This window comes from Peromyscus eremicus, chromosome 2, assembly GCF_949786415.1.
Source record: "Peromyscus eremicus chromosome 2, PerEre_H2_v1, whole genome shotgun sequence".
NCBI lineage: Eukaryota > Metazoa > Chordata > Mammalia > Rodentia > Cricetidae > Peromyscus > Peromyscus eremicus.
The window spans coordinates 82,510,822-82,529,178 of record NC_081417.1 but is presented as its reverse complement, the minus strand read 5'-3'; the positions used below and the strand labels follow the sequence as shown (position 1 = coordinate 82,529,178).

The following is an 18,357-nucleotide window of genomic DNA, read 5'->3' as shown; positions in this document are numbered from 1 at the left end:
CTCTAGGACTTCTCAATGAAAAGGTCCTAGAGGAAATGACATTTAAGTCATTTAAATAGAGATCATAATTATAAATAAGAATTATTAGGTGAGATTGGAGGAAAAAATTTATGGATAGAAAACAGCATGGAAAAGCTTGCTGTGTAGAAATTTATCCCATATCCAGTTAGTACTTTGAACAATAAGGCATTCAGACAAACAAAATCGATCCTTTATGATATAACTGAAAAACCATCTCAATCCATCCTTATAATGTTTCTAGTGGCCCCTGAATGCTCTATGCTTCCACAGCCTATTATATTCATTTTAGATACAGTTTGGTACATGATCTTAGATTTTCATCTTTGTCTTCTTTGTTATCACTGTAAGTTTTCAATAGATCAGATGTGTGTCTTCTGGTTTTATACCATAAATTTCCCATTAAAATGTTTTGCAACTTATATAAAAAATTATCAAATATACGGTCAGCAAATATTTAGTAAAATGATTAATGGAATGGTAGGTACTGGGCGGATATATGAGGCACTAATGAGCATAGGTGACTCTGTGGCAGGTGACATAGCTGCTATTTTAACTTGCATGAAACTCTTTGTACCCAGACTTTGAATAGTGACTGACCACATAATGAAGTCAGAGAGGCTTGGAATCAATGAGCGTATAATTGACTTGGACACAGTTTTGAACAGAGAAATGAGACTTAGAGGTCCTTTCTGGAAAGCATCTTGACTTCCTCTGGACACTTGGGGCTTGATAGCTCATTCCTGGTCCAGGCATTTATTTCTCTTCTAAGCATCCTTTTATTTCTCAATAAGACATAGAAGGGCATTGAACTAAGAAGAGCAGAAGAGAATGAGAGAGAGGTACCTGCAAGGGTAAAGGTGATAAGCATCACTGTCAGGGTTCAGTGCCTGATGGTGACAGAGGGTCTCCTGGCTACAATGCTGAGTCAAAGAAGGGATCAAATTCTGCTGTCACACTGAATGCCCAGACTGCCAGCTCAGCATAATGCATACTCAGGTAACTCAAGATGCCTTTTCCCAAAACACAGCACTGATCTAAAGAGATGGAAAGAAGCAGCAGTGGCAAGACCATGGCCATATTTTGCCATTCTGGATGAAGCTTGAAGGAGTGGGAGTCCTTGAAGATTACCACGCTACCTGCCATATATATATATATATGGCAGGTAGCGTGGTAATCTATATAATATATTCAGGACGCTATTGTTTATAACATTTATAGGAAGTGGATATGAATGGGCAATAGAAGGAAGAAAAAGCAGCAGGTTGTTAGTCAGAAAATCTGGGCCAAGGTTTTGACTCATTGGCTATTACGCTGTACAAACATAGACCAGTCCATCCTTCTCTGATCCTAATTGTCCTGTTCACAGTGCAATCAGCAGAGATAGGTCATGGTAGGAGCATTCTAATTTTGGGAATTCCATAAAGTGCTCCAGAAGACAGATGCCTGGATCTTTTAAAAATGATTGGGTTTTAGACGGTCTCTTTGTTTAGAGCATTTCTAGCTCATACAATTTTTTAAGGACATAAATGAGGTCCTCTACCTGCAGTCTCTTTGGTGAACTGTTGAGCTTTAATACCCATCTGTGAGTGGTTGTAAGTCTCTTTTTCAGCTCCATCTGAGAAAAGTGGGGCACGTATTTCTTCCTATGCATTTGTTAGGGACACTGTGTTGCATCCTCTCAGGAAGTGACAAGGAATGATACAGAGAAATGCCTCTGGTTTCCAGGAAGATTTTCCTTGAGAAAACAGCTGTATCCTAAGAACTTGCTGACTCCATCCCCAAACTGTTACTGATAGACAGAGCCAGCTCTCCATCATTCCGAGAGCTCAGGGATTGGTTTAATTGGGAAGTCAACAACTTCCAGGGTCAGAAAGGATCTTCCATTTAAATTCAGTGGTTCAATCAAAAGTGTCCAGATTATTTCTGGGACTGAAGAAATTGTAAATAACCAAAATGGGGGGTGTAGACAGAATTGGTCTAGAAGTAATGGTCATCAGTGAAATGGAAATTAAAAGAAAAATGACCTCATGCAGACTACAAAGGTTAAATGTTCTGTTGCTATTAAAATAGCTGCTTTGTTATTTATGTTACATAAATATGACTGATATTGCCTTATATGCATATATTTTGTTGCCATATATATATATATATATATATATATATATATATATATATATATACATGTGGGGGGGGACACACATGCATATGTGTGCATGTGTATGAAAGCCTGACCCGATGTCACATGTTCTTTTCAGTTCTTCTCTACCTTATTTGTTGAGCCAGAGTCTCTTACTAAACCTCAAGCTCACTGTACTGTGTGGCTGGGCTGGCTAGCTTTGCAGTTTCGAGGATGCTCCTGGCTCTACCTCCCTAATGCTGAGATTACAAGCATATATCATTATGTCGTTTTTTGTTTGTTTGTTTGTTTAATGTGAGTGCTAGATCTGAACCAATGTCTTCATTGCATAGCAATCATGTCTTTGACTGACAATCTTCCTACCCCCTGTGTTTCAATAATATTTGGGTATAAGCTTTGCAGAAAGAAAAGCATGTCTTAACTCTCAGCACTGTTATATTCTCAGTTGATATTTCTATGTTGATATTTTCAGTATCTTTCTATCTCTCTATGTGGATTCTATCATCTATAGAATATAATGATACTTCTGCTTCATTAGTAACAACTGTATTAATGTGTGTATACAATGCTTAGTAAGTCTAGTAAACTGTAACCATCAAAAGCATAACAATGCCAGAAGTACTATGTTTCTTCTTGTCACTCACCTCACAGCCTTTGACACAGTGGATCAGAGCAGGGTGGGGATACCACTGGAGACCAGCAGTGCAGACAATCCTCTGCGGAGAGATAGAGAGAGAGGGATCAGGGGGGTTTGGGCTGGGGAGGGGACCAACTTTTTGTTGGCACCACATTAAACCACTTCATCTCTTTTGGACTATCCAAGTCCTGACCTCACCCTGATATTGACATGAAGAAGTTTCCCAGGTACTTGCAATAACAGGGGCCCGACGAAGATTAAAATAATATTTGTGTTCATTGTAAGTGTTGTGTTCTCTATTTCCCTGGCAGGAATAAGGGTTGAGGAGAAACAGAATTGTGGGGAAGAAAACAAGAGCAGAAAAGCCCTTCTTTTGTAGCTATAGTAGAAAGGTGTAAAAAAAAGTATGGAATAAGGCTCCCCTAGTACAAGCTCCTTTTCTCAATACAAGCTAAGGATCACAGTTATCAGATCATTGTAGGACCCCACTAAGATGGAAGATTTTGCAGCCCTGTTTTGAACTTAATAAACCAGAATCTCTGAAGGCAGGGACTGTGACAGTATCTGAGGAGCAAGTGTCTCTAATGATGCTGATGCATACTATAATCTGAGAGCAATGGAGCTGCTGGGGGAATGGCTGAGTCTCTGGAATGGAGCTTCAGGAAGCCAAAGACCTTCTTGCTGTCATGCTCTGCCAACGTAACACAAGCCTGCTGACAACTCCCTGAAGTTGCACACACTCTTGTTTTCCAAAGAATTGGTTCTTTGTCACTGAAATACCCTCTGTCATTTTGGCCTCTGAAGACTCTTTGTGAATGCTCTAAACATCTCACTTTTCACAAATTTCACAATCACCTCAGCAGAACACACACACACACACACACACACACACACACACACACAGTGTATCCTTTTAGTACCAATAATTACAATGATGATAACAATAGCTAAAATTCGTGCATTCTTGGCACTAATTACTTTATGTACTATCATATGTATTTCTTGCTATCATGCTGTGAGGTAGGCATTAATCTTCTGTCATAGTAGTATAAACTCCCTAAACTCCATAGCTCTTAAGTGAGGAAATCAGGATTTGAAAACACCAATTGTTCCAAAAATGATTAAAGTCAACTTATTACATAAAATCCAGTGTGACAATATTTCTTAATATAGATGAACAATGAAAGATAAACAAAACCAAGAAGGTAACACAGTATTGAGAATGGAAAAATCACCAGAATCCTAAAAGCCTCCTTTTAAATTTCCCATAGGGGCCTTTCTTTTCATGCTGCACTACAATTGTTTCTTTACGAAAATGAAATAGCGTATGCTTGAGTATCCAGCAAGAAGTAGCTATGTCAGGGACCAGCCATGGAAGTATGGAAGTGTATGTATGGGCAGGGATTGCTCTCCTAGCTGAGTGCCAGCGATTAATTTAATTAAGAAATGAATAGTCACATGGGCCAGAAAGTGGGAAATGCATGTGACCATCTTATTCTCTCCCTAAGGGCAGACTTATTTGGGAGCCAAAGTGTAATTAGTTTCTTGGCAAGCTTCTGACAGAGGAAAGTCACATGACCCCAGTGTAAGACTAAGTAGGGTGACTTTCTTCTCCATTCTACAGCACTTCAGGTTCATGGATTAGATCTCTCTGCTTGGGACAGTGCCTGGCACTCAGAGATTGCTCAATAAATACTTTTTTTTAATGAATGAATGGATCCATTTCAAAGTAGAGATGATTTTATCCAATGGACAATCATTTCTTCCCTTCCCTTCCTTCCTTCCTGCCTTCTTCAGTGTCAGAAGAACATTAATGATATTAATCAGTGTCTAGTTGGTGCAGACTGAGTTATAACCCCATGATGTCTCTATTGATAAGTGAAGCCATTGGATTTTGTCCCCATCTATCCCTCTTTTTTGAGAGAGAGTCTTGTTATGTAGCCCAGGCTAACATAAATTTGAGATATTCATGCCTCAACTTCCTGAGTGTTGTAATTACTGCTGCAGCCCCAGGGCACCCAAGGAATTTGAAGTAGAACATGTACAGCTACAATTTTAACTTAGACTGCTTATAAAATTTTGCTAAGATGTTGGTCACTCCACATGTGAAATTCCCTGTGAATTGGATCTTTAAACCATCATAGGCTTGTTATAATGACAGATCAAGATGAACAAATACTAAGAACGGTTTCTTGGACAAAGCACTCAAGCTTCCAGGGAGTGGTTCCAGGTTTCAGATATCTCTGTCTGCTTCAGAGTCCAGCATGGAGCCCATGTGAAGAAGAACATATATTCCTTCCTCTGCTTCCCAGTCCTGGGGCCAAAGTGGACAAGCCCACATGCTTTCCTTCTCTGAGGAACTTTAAAAGGACTCTCTTCTATGAATTCAAAAGTTTGTTCACAGCCCAAACCCAGGGATATTGGAGAGTATTTAGTAAAGGTTCAAGAAGAAACTGGCAATGTGAAAATCCATCAAGCACTTAATACCCATGCTGCCCCCTGCTTATTTGAGAGCTAATTTAGTTCTTCTGTAGGAGTGTGTTGGTGTGGCTGTACAAGGTTCTGTCAGTTGAGGTTTATCTGACGTGAGTTCAGAAAAGGGACTTTTGTACTATCTACGTAAGACTATTTATCTTTCCAAGCTTTTGGACTTTCCACTGCTACCCGAGGCTGCACACCCCACCTGTTTGCCACAGGGCCCCTCTGTGTGCTGAGGAACCAAGAAATGAGACAGGCAGTGACAGCAGAAAGAGAAGGTAGGCTGTGTGCATCAGGAATTGGGAGATGCTGTGGGACCCCTCAAATGTCAGCCTTGTTCTTCTTAATGACAATGAGACATCTGCCCCAGGCAGAGTCTTCCACACCAGGTCTCATAAGAGGGTTTTCCTTTTCTGCTTTGGGATGGAGGAAGATTGAACTGCCTTTTCTCCATGACTGGAATTACCTTCATCACAACACCAACAGGACTGGAAGAGCCACCAACAAAAGCTCCTTGGTTTAATTCTTGCTTGGCAACTTATGGGGTTTTAGAGTATGATTGAGCCATGAATGATCTTACATAATCAATGAAGTATTCATGGATAAGTTAATAATTTACTGGACTATTGGGAAGTAGTAGAAACTTTGGAGGCAAGTCCTGATTTGAGGAAGTAGAGACCAGGGCCTGACTTTGAAGGGTCTATATCTTGCCCTTGACTTTCTCCTTTGTTTCTCTCTGCCTCTTGTCTGCAATAGGGTAATCAGCTTGGAGACATCAGATATCCTCACCATGATATGCTGCTTTATAACACAGAGGGTCCAGAAGGTCTCTGGTCAGGCTTAGCATGGACTAAAGTCTTCAAAGCCATGAGCAAAAATAAATATTTTGTCCTATAAGTTTACTCCAGTGTTTTTTCACAGTGACAAAAGTGAATAATGCATCTATCCATCATCACTAGCAACCAATATTTATCCTCACCACATCAAAATATTAGCAATATCACTAACAACTCAGTCACCATCACCATCATTATCCTTGTCCCCAGCACAAAACCCTCTCCTAAGTGAAAATACTCCAAACACTGTGCCTACAGCATCTCACTGATGCCTTATATCATGAAAAATTGCCTGGAAGCTAAGGCAATTTGAAATTAAATTGTCCAAATCACACACATAGACAAGGACCATCAACTAGTATACCTACCTCTGTCTGATTTGAAAGTCTAGGCTTCAAGCTCTCCATTCTTCAAAGTCTCATAATCCCTAAAATTATTGTTATAAAGTATCTTCTTCTTTTTACTGATGGGAAGAATCAAGGTTTGCAAAGGTAGAAAGACTCTGAGACAAATGTAGGAGGAACAGAGTGTTCCAAAGATAAAGGCCAGAAAATGAAGTGGCTCCAAGCAGAACCAAAGACATGTGAGAAAGACCTGGTCTTTCTCATCTCAGTGCCAAGATCTTTCTCCAGGATGCCTTCTTAGACAGTTTATCCTCTTTCCTTGGTTTACAGGACCTTCCATGTGTGAATCCTGTCCACCAGTGCTACTGTTTTCATCTTTAGGTGTCAATCACTGTGCATTCATCTTCATCCCTAATGTTTACAGGATACTTGCTAGTTGGAGACATGTGACTGACATGTATTAAATGTCAGAAGGAGTAAACAATCAGTCTCATGAATGAATATATGAATGAGTCAATGAGTGAATGGGAAGTCAAGAGATCATGGATGCGTTTTTCCACGCATGGCTTCCCCTTCAGGGCACTTAATAACTTCATCTTTATATCAAGTAGGCCAGACTTACTAGTCACCTCTGACCTTAAGATCCAGGTAGGGTTTCCCTCCATGCTTATTTCATTCTTGCAGGAAATGAATTCTGTATCCTTTGTCTGCATGTGCTACATAGTTTTATTTTCAAACTGTGCACATTGGATGTCTTGAAGAATGGAATTAGTGTAGCTAATCTAACCACATTGATTACATAAATTGGGCAGTGACAATGTCTCTGACTCTAAGATCCATCTGTAAGATGATGACAGCATTTGTCTCACAGAGTATCATGGAGACAAGGTGATGTAGATGATATGAAAGTGCAATAATAAACTATATAAATTATACTTAATCCATCAATGGTCATTTTTATTGCCTTAGTTTTCCTCCCTTTTCTTTTTTCTCCTCCTCTCTTTCTTCCCTACCTTCTTTTTCTAGAAATAATTGTAAAAACTAAAGACTCAGTGATTAGATGCTTATGAGGATAGAAGATGTATCTTCTACTGTGTGACATTCCTGGAAGCCCTAGCAAGGAATAGTGTACACTGGAGACCCTCCTCGGGAAGGGATTAAGAGAATCTTCCATACTTCTAGATATCCAGTCTAGAAAAGGCTATCTCATCCAAAGGTTGTAAGCCAGCGGCTTCCAGGCTACACAAGCCACAGAAATGTTTGCTTTGGCATACTAGTCTTTAGAAAGTTGAAATTAGTTGCCAATATTAAAAGCAAAGAGAGAGAGATTTCAACATTAACAAAACTCCAGATTTATTACACACACACACACACACACACACATACACACACACGTGGCCACATGACACCGTATTTCCACATTGCTGTGTTTGGCTAGAACGAAGCCCAATCTGGAAAGAGCTTTTTTTAAAAACAGTGTTAGTGGGGGATGGGGGGAGCTGGTGAGATGGTTAGAGGGTAAAATTTTGCTGGAAGAAACTGACAACCTGAGTTCAATCTTCAGAGCCTGTATTAAGGCGGAAGGAGAGAACAGGCTTCATAACGTTGTTTTCTGACTTTGACAAACACATGGTGACACATGACACATATACACATCATACAAATGATGATGGTAATGATTTTTGTTCTTCATAGAAGTTAAAATATGCTCATGAACGGAACTCATAAAACATGTACTCTGTGATTCCAATTATGTGAAGTTTAAAAATAAGTACCACTAACCAATAGATACCTAAACACTAGCAGCCTTGGTGATAGAGGCATTACCTCCCAGGGGTATGGATGGTCTAATTTCACTTTCTGGTATAGCCATGATTTCATGAGCACATACAAGCATAAGAACTTAACAAGCCATATGCTTGATAGTAGCATATGGTTTCATATCAAGGAAAATTATATTCACTACACCAATGAAGTTTGCTCCTAGGTTTGGCAGTATATATAGGAGTTTGCATTTTTGTTAATCTTTTGAGTTTCAGAAATATTTCTAGTAAACAGTCCAGATACCAAAATTAATAGGTTTCTGTGTGTAAAAATAACATACAGAACAATATGTTCACCTACCTTCCTCATTCATCCCACCTGTCTGGTTCAATGTTTTTGAACTTTGAACACCTGACCTATGCCTAGCTCTCATTTCAATAACGGGAACATTGTAACTTAGAAAGACAGTAAGCTTTGTTCCAGAACACGAAACATGAAGGAAAGGTGCAAAGTTGTATGAGTTACTTTTTTCATGTCTTTGGCAAGATTCCTAACAGAAGCAAACTTATGGGAGTATTTACCATTTACTATAACTCATGGGCTGCATGAGATCCAGAGGGCCACAACTGCTTGTATCTTTCCAACTTGGTGTTCAGAGATGGGGACTGAGAAACCTTGACAACCTACGTAGGAGTGTTTACATCAGAGATACAGGCAAATGCAGAATATTAGAGCTCATGTATCTCTGTGTGTATGTGTGCACACATGCATATAGACCTTCTTATTAAGCGTTTGCTAGCACATCCCTTGCAAGCAATCAATAAACGCCTTGCCTTTGTTGTTATTCTACATTCCATAGGGGCTGCAGGGGTGGCTACAATAAATTGCAACTTGGGTGGTGTCCTTCTCTGACATTTCATTTCCTCCACTGAAACAATAGGAGTCTAGATTCATATACTTCATAGGAGTGCATACGAATGTATGGGGTGAGAGGATGAGAATGGGTATATGGCAGGAGAGGATGGGAAGCGACTACTCACAGCAGGAATCCATTCAATGTCAGTTCTGGTCTCTCATACTCTTACCCTAAAGGCAAAGGTGGCTAAGAGGGAGCAGAACCACATTCCTCACCAGCTTCTTCACTTTGGTGCATGGCGCCACTTCTTAGAAGACCTAGGAGCCATCCGAAGCCTCCCTAGGCCTGGAAATGCCTGCACCAGCCTTCTCCTTTCTGCAGCTGTCACTGCTCAGGGGCAAGGCAGCAGCAGAGGCCAGCTTAGCTGCCTTATTCCTGGAAGTCATCAATCTATGCCCTTCGCCCCCTCCCTTTTCCTACATTTTTTTTTCTTCTTGTATAATGAGGCCTCCAGAGACTGATGGACGTCTGAACCTCGTTATGGCTCTCTTGGTAGTCCAGCATCAATAAAGGCAGGCAAGCCAGGGAAGGGGGTGGAGACTGTGACAGACAAGCCGGTGGGCAACTCAAGGAAGGGGGGCAGTTTGTGGGCTTTCACCTCCCTGGATTTAGTTCACGATGAATTACGACTGAACTCTTTAGGGCCAAGATTTCATAGAGGAAAAGATAGGAATTCCCTTAGGGGGTAGAAGAGGACTTAAGAAGGAGCTGAGCCAAGCCAAGAAGACCTGTGGTACTGGAGTGGCAGGGAAGTCTCTTGTATGGGGTGATGCTCCTGTCTTTAGGAGCATGTGAAAGATAGTGGGGAGGGGAAGAGTTGGGAGATGCTACCAGTCTGGATTCTGAATGGTAGGTCAAGCTTCCTTGTCGTGAGACCTTGACCTGCTCCTCAGACTATAATCCTCTATTTCTCTAGCTTAGACTCAGGGGTGTGGGCTGAGTGACCTCCAGCTGCCTGGAGAGTCTTACATGCAAACAGGCTCTGCAGCTACTGATGCATGTGTTCAGTTAAGTCATGCACACTGAGGTATTAGGGAGAATCCCTTTATTGATTTGGCTAGGGATGGGGGATGTAGTGGAGGAGCTTGAGGTTAGGAAATAAGGGTATACTGTGTATATACAGAGAAAGACAGAAACTGGGTGTGGGGGCAGTGTAGGAGGAGAGGCTGAGGCTGACTAAAGAGATGGCAAAGGAGACAAATAGGAACAGTGTTCAAAAGCAGAAGCAGGATTGAGGGAAAACAAATTGTAATGACAAAAGTAAAGGCAGGGAAGAGACAGAGAAAAAGATGCAGGGGAAGGAGGGGAGGTGGACACTGGTACCAGGTAGCTGAGGGGTCGGGCCAAGTCCCCATGCCTAGAGTGCTGAGTAAGCCCTTGAAGAAACTATTCCCTCAGCTCATTTCGGAAACCGAACACCTTGTATCAGGTTCTACCAAGCTATCCAGATCTCCATCTGCAGTAGGCAGGCAGACAGCGGCTCCCAGAATCCCAGGCAGGAAGGCTAGGGGCTAGAGATACAGCTGAAGACTCGCCTGCCCACCCTCTGCTCCTGTTTCCCTGTTTCCTTCTGAAGGTGAGGAGTCAGTGCTCAGAAGGATCCATGGAAGCCTTAGAAGCCAGGCTCTCTTGGAAGATAAGAGTGGGGTCCCAAATCATCTTTGGAGCCCTCAACCTGTCAGGTAACACATGAAAAACTAGGAGCCAATGGTTATCCTCTAGGCCAGCCTGGCAGTGGTACCACTCAGGAGCATCTACCACTATCTGGCCGGAAGCCAGACCCCTGACGCCATGGAAAGCTCGGTGTCCAGAATAAGCATCCGGTCTGATCTCTCTTTCTGGGACATCTGAGCTAGCAGTATCCATGAGCACAGACCACTGGCTGAGGTTTAAGTTATCCTGTATGCAGAGCTCCAAGTACCTGAATACAGAGTGTACTCCATAAACACTAGACACGACTGGTTCCCTATCCTGAATGTCCCAGTTTGGTTGAATTTTACCAAATAAGTAAAGCATGGAGAAGGATGGAAGAGATTGAGGCAACATAAAGTACAATTACCTGGAAGGTGCTAGATGTACCAAACAGCCCTGTCCTGATACAGGCCACACAGGGAAACTCTAGACTGGAATCCAGCTCTATGTCCTCTACTTATGAGCACTTGCTGACTCAGTGTCCTCACTAGCACTCATGGAGAAAATAAATACAAGGTTTTTAGGGAAGAAGCTGAGGAGGTGTACTAAAAAATTATTGACTGAAAAACTGTTATGAAAAACAGTTTCCCAGAAAATAGATGTGATTAAATGAGATCCTACACATAGACGGATGAACTTGAGTTGAGCCAAGACATAGTAAGAGCTCAGCAGTGGCATTCTCTTTCTCCTTAGCCTAGGGAGGTGGCCCTAGTCACTCACCTCTACTCGTGTGGGGTTCATCCAGTGGGGAATGTCACGCACCGTCACGTTCACTGGCAAGATGATGGACTCGCTGTTGTGGTCCAGGCACGAGGTGGCACACTCTGACCCTGAGGGGAAGAACAAGATAAACTAATGACTCAGCCACATCTCCAAATACCTATGGCCACCATGCTCAGGGTAAACACTGCTTTTTTCTGTTTCCCAGTGGACTTGGCTGTCCACACAGGCAGTGGGAAGGAGGGAGGACTCCCTTGAAAAAGTCACCTCAGGTCTCTTTGGCCCCATTCACCTGTATTTGACCCAGTTAGCAACTACCACCACAGTAACCACCCCAGAGGTTAACTTTGCTATGTGTTATCTCCACCAGAAAGCCTGTCCAATCCTCCTCACAAGTTAACTCCATTTTTCCAACATTCAGTACCTCCTCCAGCCCCATTGACAATGTCCTCCTCATTTAACATCTTGATGCCCTGCTTGGTCTAATAGAACTGAGCTGTACTTAGTACTATCTGCCTCATCTCCCTGAATTGCTCTAAATTGTCTTTTTATGACCTAATCCTATCAGCTTTTCAAGGACCAGCTCCAATGCCCCATGATGTCTACCCCTGAGTTCTGCTGTTGGGTAAGCACACTTTCTGAATGCCTACTGCATTGAGTAACCATGCTGGACACTGATGAGTCTCACCCTGGTGTTGCTCCCTGCCATGCTTCACCTCCACTGTTAGTGTTGCCCTAAGAAAGACAAGGCACTGTTGACTCATTTCTGAGCATAGCCCAGTGTGTGACTCTGTGAGCGAGCTCCATGAAACTGGCCTAGTGAGAACACAATGTATGCAGCTGCATGATCTTACTCCTCATGCCTCTTCTGCTGAATGTTTATCCCTGTCCTCTCTGGATTCTTTCCACTTTTCTTCTACTAACAAACTAGTAATGGCACCCAGACCTTAGCACAAGTGCCATTTACTCAAGGAAGACCAAGCCATTCACAGGCACTCAATGGTATTTGTCATATTGCCACCTACCATTTTCCTAGTGATTGTTTTACCATGTTAAGTTGCCATCTCTACCCTTGTTCCCTCTTCTATCTATGTTCAGAGCCTGTAACCTTACATAGCACACAGTAGGCATTCAAGAAATAAAATGCGTGAACTGAGTAAAAGAAACAATGAGGAAATGATTACATTAACTGGTGAGGAGGTGAGTGAGTGAATGAGTGGATGAATGATGAATGAAGGAGTTACAGAAAGACATAATGAGGAATAGGTGTCTTATGAAAGAGGAAGTGAGGCATAGGGGGTGAGTGAGTGAGTGGGGTAATGATGAGCTAGATAGTTAATGAGATAATAATCGAATCAAGTCATAAGTCAATGGAGGGCAGATGATCAGCAAGGCCAGTTACAGCACACAGGAGGCCTTGGGACAGAGATTTCCAAAGTCTTTCTGGCTAGGGATTTACAAGTTGACTCTAATTTGTCCCCTCCATTCTCTGTTTTACCCACTGACATCGTGCAGTCTCCTGAAAATTAAGCCTGTTCCGTGGTATGTCCCTGTGACTCCAAAGCCTGTCAGAATCTGACCAGGTCCAGAGAGATCATTCTTCTGTATCATGTTCAAACTTCTGAATTCTGAATACCATTCAGTGTGAAAAAAGTGAGCCAAATCTTTCTAGTAAGTATCCTTTCCAACTAGCCATTCTAAGCATCCCTTTCCAGATACATACAATCACACACACACACACACACACACACACACACACACACACACACACCACACCAGCTTATCCAGTGCCCTTCTTGTTACCATAGTCATAGCCTCTTCAGTCTAAAAAACTCAGGAATTTAAGTAAGGGGCAACTGGGGTTGAACATTTAAAGCAACGCTCAGAACAGTTTCACCATAACCTTGGGATACTGAGTCCAGAAGAAGAGATGTCCTCGTTCTTGCCAGGTGGCTTCCTTATGTCATTCCAATTTCCTGAGAATCTAGCACTATAGCAAGATGGGTGTCATGACACCCATTTCATAGGTGGGGGAGCGAAGCGACGCAGAGGTCATCTTTCTAAGCTGTCATGCTGAAAGCCCAGGCTTAAAACGCAGATCTTGTCCTCACTTTCAGGCCCAGGGATGGGTGAGCTACAGCCACAAAGGGAAAAGACAGAAAGGTGGCAATGGCGAGGTGAAGAAGCCAGTGAAGGACCACATGGCAGACAAATGAAAACACAAGAAGATGTTTAAAATGGATGACTAATGAGAATGAGGGGACGGATGTCACTAAGCTTTCGGAAGATTCTGTGGCACACCCTATGTTACCATGAGACCGACTCTAAAGGAGTTTGGAGGGAGCAAAGATGAAAGTTGTAATGATAAAATTGCCTTGGAGAAAGAAAAGATGTCTCCTCTGGGTAATAGACACAGGCAGTCTGTCCCAAGAGAGGAGGAAAAAGCATGAAGGAAAGAGGAAACACTGGTTGTCCTCTGACATTGTCTCTCCCTCCCTCCTTCCCTGTTTCTCCTACCCTTTCTTGCTGGCACCTCTCCCACACGCCAAGTTCTGGATCTCAGGACCAGGCTGCAGTGGTGTGGTATATGAGCCACAGTGGACATCATCACAGGGTGGTGATTTCACCAGGCCCTTGCTTCTTTCTCTCAGGAAGGGAGTGACTTCCCCTGAAGCTCGTGATAGTCACACATGCTCCCACAGTTGTTTGGGGGCAGCACTAAAGAGGGTCAGAGTGACTCCTGCTGGGTCTTCAGCCATAAATTTGGTACCTACCTTGCCCTAATGCAAGGTTTCTAACCAAACCCCTCTCCATAGGGAAAGAGGATTTCTGTGTAGGGTTCTTCCTGGGACTGGATGACAGCCATTGGAAAGCAAGGAATAGAAGAGGGACCACTTTCCCCCCTTTCTTTCTCTGTCTCCATCAGTATCCTCATGTTCCCCCTTTCTCTCTCTTTTTTCCCCTAAGAGGCCCCCACCCCCAAGCACTGATTGACAGTCCTGGATTACTGTAGTCAGAGGATGAGCAACCACACTACCATGGGAACATGAGTTTAAAGGGACAGGAAGACAACACAGAACTGGTATCATAGAAATTCCCTTTTCTTCTTTTTTTTCTGCTATGTAAAAGCTCCCGGTGGGTGGAGAACTATCACCACCATCCACCCTTTCCTTTGTCTATAGACTGTTCTCAGACAGAGATGTGCAGAGACATGCACACCCGTCAGGAATAACGGAGAAGAGGAAGGCTTGGCCCTGGGATACAGTAGCCAGTGCTGCAAATCACAGAGACACTTTTTGCCCCAACTGTCTAGAATGATTATGTAGTAGTCCCCACAAAGCCCCCAATTTCTCCGTAACTCTCCGGTCAGGGTCCTTCAGTAGTTCTGTAAGATCTTGACCAGAGAGAGCAACCGTGTGTCTTGCTACCTTTCGACTCCGGCAGGAGCCAGCACAATAACAATGTGTTGTTACTGGCTCCAAGTTCATACGACCACACACTCTACTACCTGATTTTCTATGTTGTCACCTTCAAAAAGAAGTGGACAGCCCCTGGGAACCTTCCCTGTCCAACCACAGGCCTTGCTTCTGGATGTACAGTGACAAGTCTCAGCACACCTAGCAAAGAACTTGCTGGCTTTGTACATGCTTAGACGACCTTCTGTGCCAGACAGCCTTGGCAATATTGTCATAAATCACACTGGCCCTGACTAAGAACATTCAATTCCCTGGAGGTTTCACTGCAGTCAATTAGGGAATCATCTCAAGAGGTCAGCATTATTGCCCTTAAATTAGGTCAGGTTCTATGTGCTCTAAGTTTCCCCAGAGAAAGCCACGCACCTGATAATAAATGCATCTGTCCCAGAGCCTGTGCTCTACTAAGCAAACCCAGGGTTGTTATTCACTGTAAGCATTTCTCAAGCTGGTTAATCTCACATGTACACACACGCACACACACACACACACACACACACACACACACACACACACACACATACACACACTATGTTGAAAATGCCAGGATGCTGAGGAGAGAGCTGTCACTTTGGAATAGGTCAAACCTCAGGACTTGGAGTGAGTTCCATTGTCCATTTGAGGTTTTATTCTCTCATCTGATAATCTTCGTTAAGAGGATCGTTACTGATGCCCTTTGGGGGACCAGAGTTTGAACAGTACCAGGTGCTCTTGGGTGATGCATGGGGTACATTTTACAACTCATGATGAAAACAACCACTGTGCATCCTGTATAGAGTCATACTTCCTGCTCATTGGTCACTTGGTTTCATATCCTTCTCCCTAGAGTACCTGATAAGGTCTAACAAAGCTGTGGGTAAGCATCACTCCCCCTGAGCACTTCTGTGTCCCCCTTCGTAACTGAGAGCATTTCTGTACTACAACTGTACACATTAGGGCACCATATAATGTAACCATATAGTACTATCAGGATCCTTATTCCTGCGTTTCTTGGTGGGAGGAAATAGTGTGTTTCATTCTTCTCTCTCTCCCCCTCACAGACCGAGACTAGTTTCACATATATGTGCTCAAAAATGCACCAGGCACTGGTCTATGCTCCTGGACGGACATGCGCATGCCCCTGTTTACTGTGGCACAGCCATCTTACCTATGGCGTAGCCATCAGGACACTGCAATTTGAGGTTACTGTTGAGCTGGTTGGGAGCCAAGCACTGGCCTTGCATCTCTCGGCAGACATGGAAGGAACCACTCCAGGTACCGTCTTTCCGGCAGTGAATGATGTTGCTCCCACGGCCCTGAACACCACAGAAGCATACTTAGGATGTGACAGACTCCATTTGCCCAAAGGACATACCTCTCAGAATGAAAGATGAAACAATTTGTCATTTCCCCACAGCTTTAAAAAGTGTTCCAAAACAACTTGTTCTAATAGCTGAATCTCAGTCATCTTGAAACAGGGGTATTGTTAGTATTTTCAAATGGAGAAACTGAGGACTCAGAGCAAAGAGAAACTTGCTCTGGTCTTCCCAGACTGTCTAACGCCCAGGTTCCTAATTCCTAGATTATGGTTCTTGGGAAATTCTAATTGGAGTAATTATGGCTGAGAATTATTTTATGATTATTGTTGTTTCTGTTGAGAAGTCAGGAGCCCATCATGTATTCTACTTATACAGACAGTAAAATGTAAGTGGGGGGGGTCATAAAAAGGTAGCTATGAACCAACCACTCTTTCCTTCCTTTTAGACAATGAGAAAGCAGCCTGGGTGAGAAGCTCTCTCTTCCAAGGTACTTCCAGCCATGATGGCCCCAACAGAGTGGGTTATATGTATCTCTGTTTTGGGTTCTTTAGGGTAAGCAACAGGCTGTTCCTCAGTCTTCTGTAAGCAAGTGCAGTTTGAAAATACAAGACTTGCTCTAAGCCCCACTCAACATCCAAGACTGAATCTGAGCAGAGGTTGGATGGGGCTCCGAGAAGCCAGAAAAGGAATGGAAGTGCGCTCCTGGAGGAGAGAAGTTCATGGGCAAATGTAAGGCCGTGCAGTAAGCATGGCTGAGGCTGGTCTGGCTCGGTCCTGTGGCCTGAGGGAGGAGGAAAGGAAGGTAGAACGCAGAAGGTACGGTGCTTGGATGCTGGCTTCAGGAGCCTGGGTTCTACTCTGAAACAAGTGGCTGACTATCCTTCCCCAATGGATCATGAGGCTCTGCAGGAGCCTGCTCACTGCCTGACTCACTCCTGCATCCTCAGAGCCTCTCAGTAACGGAGGCCACTCAGTCTATCCATTTACCTCTCTGTAGTTATGCTTGTTCATTCAAGACTTGTTGGTTAAGGAGGGATGGGATGAATATGTAGACGACTTTTTTTTTTAACTCAATGGGAAGTAAATGAAAGAATAGCCAGGAAAAATAAAAGGCATAAGTGAGTAAACAAATCAACGAGGGAATAAACAATGAGTGTCTGTGAGATAAAATGTAAAAGGGCTGAGATGGGCTGAAGCTGCTTCGTCTTTAATAATAATACAAAAAAAGCAGCTGCGTGGAATCAGAACTGAGAAGAGGAAGGGGCCCTTCTTGAGGTCTGTCCTGGGCCAGCGGAAGGTGGACACTATTGCAAGAGAACCTCTCTGCCCTTGGGAGAATGTGGCCCATCTGAGCTTGCAGCTACAGGAAAACTTAAAGTGCCTCTTTAAGTGGCTTGTGGCAAGCTTGTGCAGCTTCTTTGGACTTGAGAGGACTTGGACTCTCCCTTTTGGAGCCCCAAGCTCTAAGCCCCATGATTCTGCTGGGCCCTCAGGGGAGTAGGAAATTGACCCCAATTTCCTGGATCCTTGGCCTGGGACTATGATGCATTTGGCCTCCAGCCTCTCAAGGCCTGCAGACCTCAGCACTACAAGGGCCAGAATTGGCCGAGGAGCAAGGTTTGCAGCAGAGGATGTATTAGAGCTAACTGGAATCTACTCAGGGAGTTTCAAGTCCCAGAGGCCTCACTGGAAGGTGGGAACATAAGGTACTGGTCTTACTTTCTCAAGACTCCCCCTCTCTCCTTCTCCTTCTCTTCCTTGGTTCATCTGGCACTTTCTGTGGCTAAATCTGCCTTCAAAATATGGCACCCACCTGCTAAGATACGTTAGCCTTCAGAAGAAGGCAAGCATGTGGCTAGCACTCCAGAGCTTCCATATGGAACCCAGACATTTCTAGCCCCACCTCTCGTCTATACGTGTGCCCTTCATTCTACTCAAGTAAACATGTCATTCCCGGCCCTCCCTTCCCTGGCTTTCCCTGCCTCACACCTTGGTGCTGTTTTCTCGAAATGGCAACCTCTCTGGAACGTCTAGATGCTCC

The 18,357-nt window shown here is 43.5% G+C and overlaps 1 protein-coding gene across 1 annotated transcript in view; it reads right to left on the bottom strand.

Moving 5' to 3' along the window:
• The window catches only part of Pappa (pappalysin 1), a 242,848-nt gene that overhangs the window by 19,133 nt on the left and 205,358 nt on the right, over positions 1 to 18,357 (bottom strand). The window contains exons 18-20 of the mRNA XM_059254461.1: positions 16,166 to 16,313; positions 11,546 to 11,655; positions 2,803 to 2,874 (exon numbers count right to left, since the gene is read on the bottom strand). Of these exons, the coding sequence (XP_059110444.1) occupies positions 2,803 to 2,874; positions 11,546 to 11,655; positions 16,166 to 16,313 (330 nt within the window). The remainder of the gene's footprint in view (positions 1 to 2,802; positions 2,875 to 11,545; positions 11,656 to 16,165; positions 16,314 to 18,357) is intronic.